This window comes from Megalobrama amblycephala, linkage group LG23 (genome assembly GCF_018812025.1).
Source record: "Megalobrama amblycephala isolate DHTTF-2021 linkage group LG23, ASM1881202v1, whole genome shotgun sequence".
Lineage (NCBI taxonomy): Eukaryota > Metazoa > Chordata > Actinopteri > Cypriniformes > Xenocyprididae > Megalobrama > Megalobrama amblycephala.
In genome coordinates this window covers 23500075-23518128 of record NC_063066.1, presented here as the reverse complement: position 1 = coordinate 23518128, position 18054 = coordinate 23500075, and the positions used below count along the sequence as shown (strand labels likewise).

General features: G+C 38.9%; 1 protein-coding gene across 3 annotated transcripts in view; it reads right to left on the bottom strand.

Annotated features, from left to right (window-relative positions):
- Positions 1-532: 532 nt before the first annotated feature.
- The window catches only part of frmpd3 (FERM and PDZ domain containing 3), a 195310-nt gene continuing 177788 nt past the window's right edge, over positions 533-18054 (bottom strand). For 2 of the 3 annotated variants that reach the window (XM_048176107.1, XM_048176109.1), the window contains 13 exons: positions 16032-16134; positions 15819-15864; positions 14635-14739; positions 10357-10464; positions 9040-9171; positions 8382-8501; positions 8148-8284; positions 7606-7732; positions 7065-7154; positions 6727-6906; positions 6446-6581; positions 4940-5782; positions 533-4551 (listed from right to left, as the gene is read on the bottom strand). In XM_048176107.1, the coding sequence (XP_048032064.1) occupies positions 1784-4551; positions 4940-5782; positions 6446-6581; positions 6727-6906; positions 7065-7154; positions 7606-7732; positions 8148-8284; positions 8382-8501; positions 9040-9171; positions 10357-10464; positions 14635-14739; positions 15819-15864; positions 16032-16134 (4895 nt within the window). In that variant the 3' untranslated portion in view covers positions 533-1783. The remainder of the gene's footprint in view (positions 4552-4939; positions 5783-6445; positions 6582-6726; positions 6907-7064; positions 7155-7605; positions 7733-8147; positions 8285-8381; positions 8502-9039; positions 9172-10356; positions 10465-14634; positions 14740-15818; positions 15865-16031; positions 16135-18054) is intronic. The other variant, XM_048176110.1, reaches the window with a different exon arrangement.

Genomic DNA, 18054 nt, shown 5'->3' with positions numbered 1-18054 from the left:
AATATAGTTACTATTTGTCTCTGGTACATACTACTATAAATCATAAGATACATGTTGTGATTTCTCCTTTTTTTTTTAAAGTTATTTTGATAAATATATGCAATGTTAGTTGTTCTCAAATATGATTTTAAGCTTCACAAATATTTAAGTTGAGTATAGAATAATTATACCTTTATATGGAAATATTGTAAACTAGATTCTATCTGAACTATTGTTGAACTTTTAATGATACAAGTTAATCTAAATCCAGCATTAAACAGTCTTTCAGTTGCTGGCTTGACAGAGCCCACTTCATTCAATTCTATTTTAAAGAATAAATAACATGCAAGACACCAGAACAATGAGATGTTAATTGCTTAAACTTCACAGTAGAGCCTTATATGGATTATAAGACTGTAATTTAACCATTTATATCTTAGATTGGAAGAGGAGACAGAAAAGTTTTCAGACATAAGACAGCAGTTGGTTTTATTAAAATACATATAAAACTATTCTGTGTGTGTGTGTGTGTGTGTGTGGGTGGGGGGATTGGTTATGTTCTCAGGAGTGCACAATGGGTGACATCACATGAAAATGAAAAAATAAAGTTTTCTACATATAAGACATTTCAAATTACGGGACAGAAGAAAAACATTAAAGCAATATTTAAAAAAAAGATATATTGTGAAACATTGGTTATCTGTGTACTTGTATAGGCTATATGTGAAAACAAAATGTTTTATTTTATTTTATATACACAAGCTTTTTTTAGTGATTGCACAAAATTATTAGACTATCAAGAACCCAGCCCACTCCTCCAATACAAAAACAAAACAAAAACAAAAAACACTTTTTGCCTCTACATGTATGAGGTATAGAGCTGGATGAGTATGTGGGTGTGAAAGTGAAAAAAGGATTTTTTTTTTTTTTTTTTTTTTTTTTTTTTTGTGCATTAGAAAACAGGACCGCCCTTTTTCATCTTGGTCTCAGATCAACCATTGTATCCTTTTAATTAATATTCCGGTGAATTTGAATCTGCTACATTGTCTACCCTGGGCAGGTGTTTCCTTCCACTATCTTGTTAGTAGGCTCTTGTGTTCATAAATATTCATTAAAAAGTGTCGATTCAGACCCTTGCAGAGATACAAATCCAGACATTGTGAATGTGATATTGTGAAAAGGGAGTATTTCATGTCACAACAAACAAAATTGAATAGCAAGCACATTACCAAATTACCATTTCTCTCTCTACCTAATTTACAAAATCTGTTACCATTAAATTTTCTTTCTTTTTTTTTTTTTTTTTTTTAGATTATGTAGCTTTAATGTCTACAGTAATTGTAGTTGCAATAATGATAATATAATTTTCCCCATAATATATTATAGAAACCATTTTTATGACACAAAATAACTAAGGCCCTATTCCCACCAGCCCTTCCCAAGATCATTTTGTGATTTAGATATAGGAACTAAACATACAAAAACTAAGTCCTTTTCACAGTACCCTTATCTCTAAGGACAGGAGAGTGAACAGCCCTGTTGATCACCCATAATGCACAGAATCAGTTGTATTTTTTTTCCTCAATTCTGTGCACATACAATGTCAATGATCCTTTGTGAGTACAAGGTGGCACAACCTTCTTAAACATATAACAGTAGATAGTTATGCAATAATGGAATTTAGCAGGCAGTGAACAGAAAGGCGAGTAAAAATGTAAACCAATGAATGATCCGAAGAGATTCCTGCCAGAGAGTTGAGCAGTTGTCTTTCCGGTCTGCCCCACAATCTCGTGTGAATGAGTCATTACTTGCTGGGCAAGGTTTTGATAGAGCGATTAAGAGAGCCCATGTTAGTGGATATATGGAGCTGAGGACTTGCACTCTTATTGGGGAGGCTACTTGAATGCCCCATTGCCTCTTCGGCAGCCCGAAGAAGAAGGGTGTAATTGACAGCTACCTCCTCTACCTTACGTAAAAGCTGTAGTTTTTGAGTTTCAGATCGTACACCCCTGACCAGCCGAATGAATGTATGAGTAAGATTGCACAGCACCTGAAAGCTAGCTGTGACAGCACTTAGCATTCGTGAGGGACTTTTCTCAACACTTGCCACTCGTCTACATGATGCCCTGAACTCTTTAAAACGGACTGCAAGTTCTTGCTTGTACTCTGCCAGCCTTGCAGGGGGGATACGAGGTTCCCCCTCTGTTTGGGGACTATTGGCACACTGCCTTAAAATTGAGAGCAGCTCATTGGCATCAAGTTGTGCATTTAGGAATCCATCAGGTAGAGAGAATGTTTTGCCCTGCAAGGATTGTACTCTTGCCAAACTAGTTTCCAGGTTCCCGCATGTCCGCAGATCAATCCTCTGTGTTTGTGGCTCCTCTTCCTCCTCCTCCTCCTCCCCACTGCAATCCTCTGCATCAAGTACCTGAAGAGTTTTGCTGACTACTGGCATTGCCCTTGAATCTAGATGCATTCCAGGCAAGACCTGCAAGGGGACTGAATAAGACAGTTCATCTTTTTCACTGCTCTCATCAGCAGCTTCACATTTGCGATAACAGAAGCAGAAGGAGCAACATTTTTCTCTGTCCTCTGTATCCTCACTTGGCAACCCTAGAACCTCAGCAGTACCCTCACGACTTTCCTGAAGTAGCTCTTCTCCCTGAATAAAAAATATCCCTTTCTTCTTTGCATCCCCATCTTTAGTATGTACAGGTTCCACTGGAGTTGGAAGTCTAAGTCCAGTGGCCCTGACTCTTTCCATTTCTTTCTCAAGGCTCTTTGCTTTTGTAGTTTTAACCTCAGCATACAGGGGCGTGCTGCCATTATTATCGATCTCCCCTATACTATATCTCCTTTGTAGCTTTTTATATTGTGGCGCACCCATGCATTCTGAATGGGTGGTGCACGTAGGCAAGCATGATGGTGTATCTCTGGGTTCCCTAGACTCAAGGCTTGTGGAGCGGATTCGAGTGGTTTTGATTTCCAAAGTCTGAGGTTTCCGTAATTCTCCTTGAGCGTGTGGAGACTTTGGAATAGCTGGGGGTGTTTTAGAGATTGCCCTCTCTCTTCCTCTCTGATCTGTTGCAGAACCAACCGCTGTATCTGGGAGACGCATTCCGCGGCACATTCTTTTACAATCGCAGCTGCGTCGCTGTTCTCGTGAGATCCCAGGAACTTTCTGTACAGGACTTGTGCGAAGTTGGCAGGCACATGGGGTAAATGAGGGAACAGGAGAGGATCCCTGTGAAATGAACTCTCCTTGTGATGTTTTAGGTTTTAGGAGCTCCTCCAGGAACTCTAGCTCGTACTGCCTGACTTTTTGAAGTTGTGCACGACGTTCATCTGTCTCTCTGCGCAAGCGTGCTGGGAAAGTGGCTGAAATTAAGTTCCTGAAACTCAGGAATGGAGTACTACGCTGGGATTTGGCTTTATTTGTCTGTTTCTTGTACTCGGCTCCTGGGATAGTTGCACCCTTTTCCACACAACCTAAGATGTGTGTTGGGTCTACCAGAACAGGCAGACTTTTAGCAGCTTTCTGTGGTTCCACGGGAGCTTTACTCTGGGAGTTCTCTGCTTTTGCCTCTGACATCTCTTTCCGTTCTACTTTAACAGGCATAACTGGTGAGTACTTAGGAGGCAGGGTGCTAGGCTTCACCAAGCTTGCATCAGATGTCTTCACTGTGTTCTCTTTGTTGCTAGTTAACTGAAGTCCTTTAGCACGGAGATGTTCATCATCTGTGGGAGACGAAGTGTGAAACACTACCACTTTTGGGGCCTGTTGATCTTTCAGACGCACCTGTGGACCAGGCTCTGGTCTTACTGGACATGTGCAGAACAAGTCAGCAGCTGGCAGAAGGACCTTTGAACTTGAAGGCTTAGTGGTCTCACTTGAGGCATTCTCGGCATCTTGGCACACATTTGTCGAACAAATTTTTGCAGATGCAGTTCTATCCACAGGCAAGAGAACAGGTAAGGCTATACTGGTAGTTTCTAGGGTGACTGTACCAGAATTTTTTTCCTGGACACCTTCTGAGGTAATGGAGCTTGGTTTTTCTTCATTAGCAAGAGGCAATTGATCTTTGTTGACTTGGGGAGGACAAACTTGTTCTGATGCTTTAAGTTTTTCAGATGTCTGTTGTTCAGACTCTTCTAAGCACTCTTTGACGGGGCATTTTTCTGATTGTTCTATATCCTTCTCACTTTTTGCTTCTTGGCTCTTCCCCTGCTCCACAGAGTTGTCAGATGGACTAATTTCTTGACTGGGACATACTTTCAAGGGCACAGTCTTACTTAAGATCACAGGCTTTGGTGGACACCCACCACGGATCTGACTCATTGAAAAGGCTCCTCCCCCAATTGCTTGTGTTGTACAGCCAGGAATTGACAAAGGGAAGTCTCGTCGACTGAAAAGTCGCTCTTTGTTGATGTGGTGGGCAAATAGATATGCCTGGTTCTGATGCTGCTTCATGGCAGACACCATCTCAGACACATCAGTAAGCTCTGATGAATTTGTCTCATGTCCAGAGTCTAGGGATGATTCAGGGGTTATGGCAGCAAGCACAATCAACCCTGTAAGGGAACAGAAACAAAACACAACCATGCTCGTAAGAAATCACGTAAGCTCTTTTTCACTTCAGGTAAGCAAAATTACAGAGACAAAATACATCTTCTAACTAAAAATCAATAAAATATCAAACTAAAATGTTGTTGAAAATGTACAACTCTTTGTTTTTTGTTTTTGTTAAGGAGTAAGTAAAACTGCATTAATACTTGTTTTGGGACAGTCTAACTTCATATGTCAGGCTACTGTAATTTGAATATAATTTGTCAAAATAAGTGCACAAACAACTAATTTTAAATGAAGATTTATGATTTTACAAATTGCTTTACTTTCAAAAGATTAATTTACTCATAGACACGTTAAAGAACCAGCACTTTTAAAAGTACATATGTCCACCTGCTGTCTGTGGTGTCTGCTGGTGATGGTGTGGGTAATCCTCCGATGCAGCTAGTGCTTCCAGTGCCTGGAGGGTGGACACTAATGCATCATCTAACTCCTGAGCATGGTCTTGAACTGTCCTAGTGGTCACATTATCAATCAGTGTTACAGGAACTTCCTCCTGACCCTCTGCCACAGCAGCAGAGGCTTTGATTCCTTTCCGACCCTTTTTTGGGTCATCTTCATCAGAGCTGTTATCACGAAACCCTGGGGGTGGTGCTGCTATGGCAGGAGGGGGAGGCTGCAACTTTCCTACTCCATCATCTATCTCTTCATCTTCCTCATTCCCAGGTAGTGGTAAGGCAATGAGATCAACAGCACCTCCTTCACGAGAAGCACATGCATTTGTACACTGCTGCAAAATGAGCCTTCCAGCCTCCCCAGTGTCTGAGATCAAACCTTCAGCTTGGAGTTTTGCCTTGCAGGAGTCACAGAAAAACCTCTGTGTAGGCTCCATTGTTTTCGCTCTGTTCCTGAAGCTTGAACTGTCATCAGTGGGACCGTCTTGTTCTGCCACAGATTCAGTGCTCTTTAGAGTGGGGTCAGACTTTGTGCGTGAGCGACTCTGTACCTGCGAGATAAGGTTCTCATTAATGTCAAGCTCCTGTTCTGCTTGTATCTGAAGCTCTTGCATCTGTTGTTGTTCTTTCAAATGGATGTGGCACAAGCCAAGGTGCTGAGATATGGGTGATGCTGATGTCTTCTGTGTTGCCTCTCTGGATGACCCCTCTCTCTCTTCGCGACGACTTCCACTTAACACAGTGGCTCCGGAGCGGAATTGGGCATGGGTGCTTCTGGAATCTAAATGACAGAACTGTCTGAGTGGTTGAACGAGTAGAAAACATGATGGATGGGAATGAGTCCAGATGACAAAGGTGAATCTGTTGAATAGAGTTCTCAGAGATGGAAAAAAGCCTTGTGGGATGTGATGATTTGCTGTGATCTTTCTTTTTGGCAGACCACAGGAGATGCGAACATCCAATACATGGTTTAGTAATACGATGCAGTATAAACTCAACATCCAGATATATGAATATATCTAGATCAGCATTTCCATTACACTCATATAAACTTACTCAAGATGAAGATGGAGAGCTCAAGAAGATGGAGGGGTCAAACTGGAATTATGAATGATTGCCATGATAAATCCTTATAATAATCACAAATTCTTTTTGGAAGCAACCTGATGAATTCATGTCATAATTAATTGATTGATTGATTTATTTTTCTCACTATTTGAAAACGTAAATGACAAGCGTATATTTTAGATGCCACCATGGACATGTTATCACCATTATTACATCTTTTTGCTTTGACATGTCCCAAACTGCATATGTAACACAACATATTTTAGTTCTGCTTGTCATTGAAAGATGAAAAGCAAAGCAAATGCACTGTCAGAAAATGATATGCAATGACTTTTTGTATTTTAATGAAATTGCATCAATAACATTTCTAACATACCTGCCTTGATCATATAAGGCTGACCAGGTATCCTGCAGTAGATTGTCCTTTTAGGGTCCACAAATAGCTTGTAATAGCCAGAGATCAAACAAGCAAAGTTTGATGCATCTGGCCACTCCATTAACAAGACCAAGGGCTACAATAGTTAGTATGGAAACAGATATTAGTATAGCATTACATTTTATAATGTTATATATTACAATGCTGTTTCTCACACACAAAACTGCCATAGGGTTAAAACTATAATATAAATTCTTTTTTTTTTTCTGCATTTTTCACACCTTTGCTTCCAGAATAACTACTTCAACACGGGCTACCCCATGATGCTCTCTAAAGAGCTGGACCTTGGCCACACGGCTGAACTCTGCTAAGACAGTTGTTAGGTTGTTCTTCAGGTCAATAACATGACTGATACCGTGTCTCGGCCCAACCAACAATGTAGTGGCTGACTGCTTCTCATCCTTTCAATAGAAAAAGAAAATAATGAGAAATTTAATGAGAAGGACAGCTAATGAGATATTAAAACATTTTTCTAAAACTATAAAATCAGTGCAAAAATCTAATGATTATTTGTATAGTCCTGATTATTGGTTGAGAAGCTATGTTAGGTTCATGTTACCAAGCCAACTGTGTGAAACAAGAAGCCTCCAAATGGTGGGAGGTCATTCAAGACACGCATATATTGTAGTTTCCCTTGAAGAGGAGAAACCTGCATGGATAAAGAGAAAATAAAACTGTTGAGTTGTGCAAGTGCATAGAAGGTGATATTCTAACTCTCTGTCAATGTCATCCTTTCTTGTGACTTATTTTTTGTAAAATGTTTAAAACTAAGAAATAAATCATAAAAAAAGAAATTTATTGATATTCTAGCCAGCAGAGGGCAATGTTTTGCTGCTATAAGGTGTGCTTTGGCTATAAATGATCATTATGGAGAAATGAATTGCACACAGCATATTTCTATTCCAATATTACATATCTGATATGCTTTTAGGGCATACAATTCATACACAAATACAAAAAAAAAAATAAAAAAAAAATTCTACATTAGATGAGATAAATGGTTTCTTTGTCACATGTTTCTTAAGTCACATTTGAGAAGAAAGACCTCTATTTAAGATTTATTTGATCCAAATAGTTAGTTAGATAATTGCCAGATATACCTTGTTACCAGCCGGTGGAGGATGCTGATATGTCTTCAACAGCTGTGAGAGACTCTTACAGACGTTTTTCTCCTTAACAGTTGGCAACAGAGTCAAAGGAAGGAAAGGTTCCAATCCCCATTCTTTCCTAAAGAAAATGATGCAGGTTTAAAGCATGCAACCAGCAAGAGCTTATGGTACATTTTGATGGTTTTATCAATGTCATCTGCCACGGTTGGAAAACATTTTATTATGGGTACCATATAGACATGTTTGTACAAAATTGAATGTGAAGACTAAGGCCTGTTAACACCAACATGAATGTTCAGCACAAAAATTCTGTCATTGTTCAAAATGTTGCAATAAAAAACACATACAACGGCAAATACAGAGAACTTTCCATTTTTAACACATGCATTAACTTCCGTTGATTCAAATTAAAATGTGCAGCCTTAGTGTAGACATAACATATTAATATCAAGGTAAGGATCAAGGTTTAATAAAAAAAATGACAATTCCCCCTTTTTAGGCATTCATGCATGTTTTTAAACCGTAAGACTTACTCAACGTGCTTTAAAGAAATCTTCTGATTGGGTCTCGCAATTGACACAGTGATGTAGATGTGAAGGGCTGCCAACCTAAGTGTGACATCGGACTTCCAGTCCATTCCATATCGCTCTTTAATGACGTCATTGCGGCTCTGTGGGAATTCAGAACAAACAATAGATCAAGAGGCTTTATACTAGTATTAGACTACCTATGTGAACATTTGTTTCTTGACGCATGACTAAATCTACCTGAATATAGAGGTACTCAAATGCAGCAGGGTCTCTCCTCAGTAAATCAGCAGGGTCCTTTGGGAAGAAGCAAATACGGAAAAGACACTTCATTCCTTGGAAGTAGGTCCTGTGAACTACCTGAAAAAATAAAATAAAATACACCTTTGAAATACAGCACTAACAAACATTCCAGTACTAAATTGTCACATTCCATTCCTTATGGTTGTAGGGTTATGTGCTGCTGGCAGCCATACAAAGTTTACTTCATCATTCATGTAATTTAGTTTTTCCCAGTTCTTAATAACATGTTCTAATTACTGTATATTACATTATATTCAGTAAACTGAAAAATGATTCAAAATCCAAAACCATTGAATAAGGAACATTTTAGGATTTGGAATAATTTAATTTAACTGAAATTGTAATGTCTGTCACTAAAAACTGTTCTTGCTTCCATTGGAGCACAAAATGCTCTGGAATATTTTCAAATCATGTTGAATAACATGGATCACTAGTATTTAATTACTATTAAATACAAATTAATTCAAATTAAGAAGCTTTTTTAACTTTTAACTGTTTGTTGGAACTTGCCATGTGAAGCTGGTGTATGTTGTACCTTGAAATTCAGAATGAAGGTAATGCATCAGTCATTGGTTTTTGGGTGGCATTTACTCACATGAGACAGTGGCTGGTTTTCCTGGAGTAGATGCAGCCTCTGATTCTGGGCCAGTCCACCGGACTCCAGCACCAAAGCAAAATGCTCAATGTAGCGTAGAGAGAGGCGATCCTGCAGGGATGATATCACATCCTGTGGCAAAAGGAAAAAAGGAGAACAATTTCTAGTATTCTGTAATCGCCTGAGTCATCATCTGAGTATTCTGCTCATGGTTGGTGTTTTTAGCCCCTAAAGCATCATGAATTCTGCTATATTACAATATCTCAGATATGCAGTGCAAAGTAAATGTAGTGGAAAGCAACGGCATCAGCAGTCTGTAAACTACAGGAGGATATGCTTGACATTTCCATCAGTGATAAAGCATTGAAACCAGAACTCTTAATCACAGTACTCTGCTCTGAGTATCTGTCGCTGTAGACAAATGTATGAGGCTTTTTACTGACTAGTGGCTTTACTTCTGAAAAGACTCCAAATATTTAATGAGGTTTCAATGTGTCTAAAGCAAATGCTGTGCTCCAACACTCTGCTGAAGCACCAATGCGTGCTTGTCTGGAGAGTACTGGCCAGTGTGAAGTAATACATTATATACTTTGTGTTTGATGATAGTAACTCTCGCAATGGGAGATAAACAGATTACTGTGCTGTGTACCGTCACCAGGATTGAGATAATCTGTTTGGTGATATTGGCCAAAGGCTGAAGATATCACCTCAGGAAGGATTGTGGGAAATGTTAGCCTTGCTGTGAAACCACAAATGTAGGAAAGGAAAAAGCTCACTTTTTCTGCCATTTAATCTTGTTTATTGATATATGATATCAGAACTTTTCCTATTTGGCTGGAACTTTCAAAAATGTAGAGATCAGTTGAAGCTTATGTAATTGACAAATCTACATAATGTAAGATCACCGGTACAAAAGAAAAGCGCTGATATGTTTTTTCTTCTTTTGCATTCAGAAAGAAAAATGTAATAATGTTGGCTAATGAATTTTCTAAACCATGTTAGAACCTAAATGAAATGTAAATTAATTGATGTGCAGGTGTCAGTTTGGTTATAGTTTGGTTATACTCTTGTTTTGTTGTGAAACATGACAGGGGGTTGGGGATGAACATAAACAGTATAAAGCATTCCATGCAAAATTAAGTATCTTCTTTGTGTTACCTGCCTAGGGACTATGGATGTAAATTAGCAATGTTGCTAAAATCTGTCATATTTAACATGCATTAAATAAACAAGCAAGCAAATCAAGTAAATTCATTTGTAGTGAATTCCACACATTGTGTTTCTAGTAACAGAGAAGAGTTTTCCCATAACACTCACCCTAACAGTGGTGCGGCTGTCAAATGTAAAGGATTTGATCTGTCCATTTTCCAAAAACACCTTCAACACATTTGGTATCAGAAGCAGAGAGTCGTCTTTAAGCATGGTCTAAAAAAAAAAAAAAAAAAAAAAAAAAAAAAAAAAAAAAAGAGGGGAGAAAGAAGGAAGAAACAGTCAGTGAACCTTGGGTGAGTTATTAAGGAAAAAAAGACTGAATAGATAAATACAGAGAATCAAATAAAAAAATCCAATATCTTCTAATAGACAAAGAAAGAATTTAGAAACACATGAGAGGACTTTAACTGTATTGAAAACCTTAAATAAAAGCAGTCTAAATCTAAAACAATGGTTAAAGGGAAGATCTTTGTCTAACTCATGAGCAATACTTTAAATTAATTGGATAAATGACCAAAACTACTTTAGACATACACAGTAGAATTAAGCAGAGGTCGTATCACATCCATTCCCTATCCAATGTGAAACCATGTTTTACAAATACAGATCACTTGGACACAAACACTGAATTCAGTCGCAGCATATATTTGTAGCAAAAAGAGGAAATCTTCAAGGCATCTATTTTATCTCCAATAAAAAAAGTTAAAGGTGCACTAAGTATTTTTTTGTTTATGTTGAATTGGCCCATTTATTTTCCTGGTTCAAAAGCCTACTGCCATGCTGTCATCGCCAAAACCTTGTGGTGGCAAGAACCAACTCCAAATCATTGATCCTCATTAAACTAAAATGGTCTGCTGTCTTTGAGTCACCAGATCCTTGTGTCACTGAGTTGAAATGTCTCTGGGCATTAATAGAAGTACAGTCTGACCTCATGGCAGAGCCTTTAAAGTTTCCTGGAGAGGGTTTCTAAATCACATTAACTAGCGGAGAACCTCAAGTTTCAGTGCTTGGCCCCTTCCTCTTTAGAGTATTAGAAAAATCAGACCCTACTTGGCTCTTGTAGTCTCAAGACCAAATCAACCAAAAAGGTCCATGTCACACCCATCCTGGTCTGACGCCACTGGCTACCTCTAGTGGATGCCTTTTTTCAGAACTCTCCTGGACCTAGAACCTTCACACTCACTGTTCCTTCTGTTGTGGAACAACCTTCTAGACTCCACATGAATGTTTGCTAAATGAATAAATGTAAATATAAATCTTTCTGCACAACAAAAGACTACAACTTTAGGGGCCAGATACAGGGCAAATTAGCATGAGAACGTAATTCCACAAATGCGCCGATGGGAGTGGCAAGTTTTGCACGTGATCTACTGCTGACGTGCAAATTAAAGAACACAGATGCAGTCAAATCATTTACATAATGACCAACGCAATCTACCAAGAGCTGTGAAAATTAGCATTGGGTCGCAAATAAGCAAAGCTGATGCTCATCAGGTGCAACTTGTTACATGTAATATACGGATAACGTCTTCCTCTAGCATTCCAAAGAAATTAATACGAGTGGAAAATATTTTCTCCCTTCTATCATGTGCTCTCTGTTCTCTGCAGTGTCTCCTCCTAGCAGCAACAATTGCAGCCATGCCGCAAAATGGGTTAAGACATGCTTTTTGGGGTGTTAAATAATGGCGCAAATACCAGTAAATTGACTAGCGCAAACATTAGCTGCAAACAATTGACCCTTTGCCGGGAGTTTGATTGACAAGCAATCTAACCAATCAGAACGCCGAATCCGCCATTTTGTCCGACAAAGCAGTCAGGAGTTAGAAGATTAACCTCGGTGGAGTTAAACTTGAAAAATGGTGTATACTGACATCTTTCCGTGTTTGAAACAACATTCATTCTCATGTTCATTCATGTTTATTTGATGCTTTAAATGGACTAGTAGGAAGAGATGATCGGTTAACAAGCCTCTTGAGCTGAGGCGCTACAGCAATCTGTCACGACCATGGTCACGAAACATTAAAGAGTCACAAAATGGTTTTTATTGTTTTAATTTTAAAAGCTGGGACTTTGTTTAATATCATAAGTAACCTGCTTTGTCTTGTCTGTCAATGTGTTGTCAGTATCCTCTTTGCTCTGCAATGTATTTTTTTGTTTTCATTGCGTGTATTTAGTAAATGTCGACAGTGGTTTTTTAATGCCAAAAGAGGGTTTGCGCTGGCGCAAGATGTTAGTAAATCTGGCCCTAGATGTTATCTTGACACCTGTTGCCAAAGATGCAGTAAAATGTAAAAGCAAAATTTTGGTATGGCATATAAATATCCTATGCATAACTGTCACCCGTATTCATTTATTTTGTAATGTAAAATGCTAGATAACAATGAAGTTACTGAAATAAAGTGAATTGTGTTTGCTGAACTCTTTTCTATGCCACTGATGTGACTATCATTTTAATAATATTTGCCAAATATTTGCATACAACTTGGAAAAAGTGGTGAAAAATGACTTAGTGCACCTTGAAGTGAGTGAGAAACCTTGAAGGAAATTTTGTATGAAGAATGAGAGGTCGTTAATTTTAGTAGCATCATGACACCAGCATCATATTGATTTGTACCAAATTCCATGTTGTTGTGGGAGTACATGACATAAGCTTAACTTTCAATCAGCTGTCCACTGATCTTCCAATAAGCAAAAATGATTGTAATCAAATGCTTACATTAATGGGTATATCAGACCTCACTCAAAGTTTCTATATAAACGATTCAGTTTTTTACCCAAAGTCTCTTTAGGCTTGCTTCTGGAAATGTGTGCAAATTGCTATTACACTTTATACACAAATACAGAATGAAAAAAAATATATATATCAATTTGGCGTGTCAGTTGGGACCATGTTATGACAGGCGGTGAAGTGAGCAGGTTGGCTAACTCTGTTTCATACATTCAGCACAATCCCAATCAATTGCTCGTTAGCTACGGCGTGAGATGATGTGATATGAATAATAAGTCCCACGTTGGCATTTGTCTTTAAGCCTAACCCCCTTAATAAAACGTAGCAGCTTATGTACTCTGTGCTGACAGGCGAGTTTTAATGAAGAAAGCCCTGCTGGCCCCTGCTGATCACACAAGATGGATTGACATGATTAGAGGAGGCTCAGGTGAGGGTGGTTTGATCTTTACCGATTTTGGCCCTCTAGGCCTGATCAGCAAGTTTCTTCTTCCAGGAGAGCTGCACACCCCTCCCATCGGTCCGCTTTATTAAATTGGTGCGACCAGCACCCAAGGGTGTAGTGTTGACTCTTCCTTGCTCACAAGGCAGATATCAAACTGTATGGGACATAATCCATGGACATTGACATTAACATGGGTGCTATCGACCCATGTTCACCAAGAGGAGATGGCAGCTGTAGTGCTAATGGAAAGCTACGAATGAATGAATGTCTAGTAACAACATTAAAGGTTATGGAGAGGCTGAGTCTTTCTCTAGATGCAATGCAACCTTATTCGATTAGTTTATTAGGCTGGAAGTGTTAAAAGGAAGCTGATGTTAAGTTCCTCTACGTAACTCTGTTACCCTAAACATCTCAATAAGAACCAGAAGGATTTATTCAAAGCACCTGCTGTTAGAATTTCCTTTCAATAGCCATGAATTGCTTCAATTCAGGAACATAGTTACATAGTTGCAATACTGTTGCATTTGTGTTCAAATCAGTCTACTGTAAATCCAAAGAAATCTCAGCAAACAAACAAGGACTCATATGCAATTCAAAAAAAGAACATCTGTCAAAATCTGCCAGACTGACTTCTCTGCAAATCTACCCTATGAATATGAAACAGAAAAACACTATGGCCCTTTCATTCCAACCAAACCAATCGTCGTCAATTCCAAGCCCTGTGTTTTTATGTATGCACTTTAATATAGTCTGGAGTTCATGGATGGTGGAGGAAGATCACAGCAGAAGCGTATGCTTTGGATTTATCCTTTTAACTTCTCAAAATGGAGGACCACATCTAGATTAAGGAAGCACAATAGGAGAGGGATTTCCGCATTGCCCCTCTGGGTAATAAACCTGCAGTCTGATGAAATGAGATGAGTAGGAGATGTAGAGTGAATCGCACTTCAGTATTTCAACTCTGAAATGACAGCCATGTAACACTCTCAAAAGGAGACACTAGTGTTTGATACATTCACTTTGCCTTTGTAAATAATAACAAATATAATCATGAACAGACCGTGAACAATCATCTCAAAAAATACCTTGAGACCGTTCAACAAACTCAAATCCTACAAGTCATATGGTGTTGTGCAGGTCTCATTTCAGCACATAAGGAAAGATGTGTTAGCACAGATATGACTGGGGTGTGATGTGAGGCAGCAGCACATACTGAGTCTGGGTCGCTGATGGACACTTGCTCAGAAAAGCGCACTTTGGGGGGATTGGTTCGCAGACGAGCTTTCTTGGCTGCACTTATGAAGGCAGATTTAGGTGACTAGGGAAGACAAAGGGAGGGTGGGAAGAAAGAAAGAAAGAAATAGACAGAAAAACTGAAGTTAAGACTAGTTTCATTTAGAGTAAAAAGCATTAAACATAAAACAATTGTCTTGTATATTTACTTGAAAAGTTGTGTAAGATGTAAGATTTGTTTTCTGGTAATATATCTTGATTTATTTGCCCCATTGGAAAATAGTTTTTCTTTATGTTATGCTTAAAATAAGAAGAGAAAAAATTGCAACTGGGATAAGAACAACCTAATTCAAGATTCTCTGCAATCAAGTCTTCATCCCTTATGCAGATTTGCTTCTCAAGTAAAATAATATTTTTATGCACACTTAGACATTTTTACTGGAAAACAAGAAAAATTAATATATACATTTTGATAATTCACTTAGATGGCTAAAGCCCATACTTCAGACCTTGATGCAATAAACACATCATGTGTTGCTTTGATCCCGACAAGCATTAGAAATGGCATCACATGAGGGCAATTTTATCATTGATTAATTTGCATAGAATATCTAATGTGTTGACTGTATATGCTGATTAATATTATGATCTGTTAAGAATGGTTGTACCACTGGAGTTGTATACACAGAGGATTGGTTTTTCTTGTCAACAGCTGAGGAATTGACTGGGCTCCGCAAGCTCAGTAGCAAACAAGGTCAAAGTTGAAATTGTTTAAACCTTTGAGCGCTGTTACAGCACTCAACCTGTATGCAATGTGGCGGCAGGGTTAATGCTGTAGCTTGGTGCTTTGCTCCACTGAGATCAATGCATAGGGGAATGTTGACACAAAACATGTGGGCCTTAAAAGAAACATTTCACATGACATTTTCACTACTGAGCTTTAGTCTCAATGCACTAATTATGTAATTATGTATATAGTAATTATGTAACATTGGCACAAAGCAAATGGTGTGCATTTGAACACAAAGCTACACCTGAATTTTAAATTCCAGTAAAAATGTACAGACTAGCTATATTGAAATTGGCATAGTAGTTTGACTTTGGGACTGAAAGGGACTGATTTAAGGTAATTTCGATTGGAGAAGACATAATGTCCTTAACTACCTGTTGTGGTTGCAGCACAGTGAGAACAATCGAGTCCTTGCACCGCCTGCAGAAGAAAAAGATATTTTGGCCGGTGAGCTGCAGAATGTAAAAAGAATGTCTTATCTGAAATGAATTCTCTTATCTGATGGAGACATATGGAATAGAAATATATAAAGCACAGTCATGCGTCCAGACAAGGCCCTTCCCTCTGGTGACAGTAAAGGGTGTTACCTTACAAGGTCTATGACTTTCTCCCGGGGCGCGTCGCTCACGAGTTCCTGGTTGATGGCTAGGATCTGATCTCCGGGGTAAAGCTTGCCACTTGATGGTCCATCTGTAAAGGAGACATGTCAGAAACTTGTGTTGTTCTTAGTGCCTGATAGAATTGATTAGTTAAAGCGCCTACGTATGTAACAATGTAACAAATTTGCATAATGTTAGTCTATATGGTCTTCACTGTCTGCCCGCGAAAAACGTCTATTTTGACCCTCAAACACTGTAGTTGTAACTGAGGTCTGGAAGAGTTTGGTTTGTGTTGTCGACATGTTGAAAATATGCATTTTCAGCGCTGTGAATCCACTTTACATGCACTTCAAAAGGATGAGGACTCATGTTTGAATTGATCACAACAGACAGGGCCATCTGACCAATCATTGGTGCGTTACAACGTACAACAACGTAACTCGCTGCTTAAATATCAATTTTGGTGCTTTTCCACTGCATGGTACTATTCGCCTTGGCTCGGCTCGATACGGCATGGCTTGGCTCGCTTTACTTTCGGTTTGCTTTTCCATTGAGTTTAGTACCGCTTCACATCATCTACCAACGAGTCTGCACCTCATCTACTGACCACAATACAGCCATTTCTTTTTTCAAGTTGCATGCAACAGTCATTTAAAGCAAGTCGTTTCACGAACAATTGATACTGCGGTGACTGTTACTGACAATTTAAAGGTGCAGTATGTAGGATTTCTGTCTGCTAGAAGTCGCTAGAGGCATGTTCAAAACAAAGGCGTAGTTTGATGACGCCAAGTTTGAGCGCGGAATCTTGGGCCATGTGGTCTTCACCTCAACGGATGGTGCAAAAGAATAGGGACAGGGTTCGGGAAGAAATCATGTGCATGGATGCGATTATTAACGTTATTGTAGTATGAAGCAGAGCAGGACCGAGTGTTGTGGGAGCTGAACGAGGCTGCTGGAGCAATTGCGCAACACACGCCTCATGAGCAGCGGAACTTTTATTATGCCACAGTCGCCGGCACCGCTTCCGCTTTTCCAGTCATGAGTATGAGGTAACGCAGCTCTGTTTATCATATTAGATACATTTGAGAGTGTTGAAAATGATGTTATAACGTTATAACGTTCGCTCGGTGGCTGCTGTGAGACACTTGTTTGAGACACACTGCATTAAGCTAGATCGAATTTAGAATATCATATTAAATGCTGGATGGCTTTTGTTGATAAACGGCATGCAATTAATTTTAAAACGTATTGTATGATGGAGAAAATTCTGTATTACTGTTACTAAAAATAAAGCTGCATCTGATTATGCTATGTTAGCTACTTGACAAAATAATGTTTTTCTCTGAGGCATGGTAAAGCATGGTACTCGCAAAAGAAAATCAAGAAAATTAGATTTAAACAATAAGACTAAACGTGTTGAGCTATATAACAACAATTAGTTTTCTCTCTATAAATATATCAAAACAGTTGTTCCCTTGCCTATTAAAACGTGTAATATATTAAAGCGTCTTTGGAGTTTCCATGGTTTCTACAAAATAAAACCGGAAACTGAGGCAGACCGAGGGTTAACGGGGGTATAACACAATTGACAGGCGACTCCTCACATGTCCCGGAGACTTGGTTAAAATTGCAATTTTCTCACGATTTACAAATAGTTGGAAACCTTTGGGATATTGCAAGTACTCAAGTGAACAAAATATATAACACTGGCCTAGTGGTTTTTGGATATTTTACTGCAAAAATCTTACATATTGCACCTTTAAATCTAGCGGGTTTGGTGTCTTGTGTTTCAAATCCAATGACACTGGTGGTGACGATTCTCTGTGACCAATCAGTGATCTGCAGTGTTCACACGTCTCATTTAGTATCGGTATGGCACGCTTGGAACCTCAACTGAGGTGGTACAATTTAAGCGAGCCGTACCGAGTCATCCCATGCATTGGAAAAGCACCAAAAAGTGAGCCGTATCGAGTGGTACCGAACCATACCAAACCGTACCATGCAGTGGAAA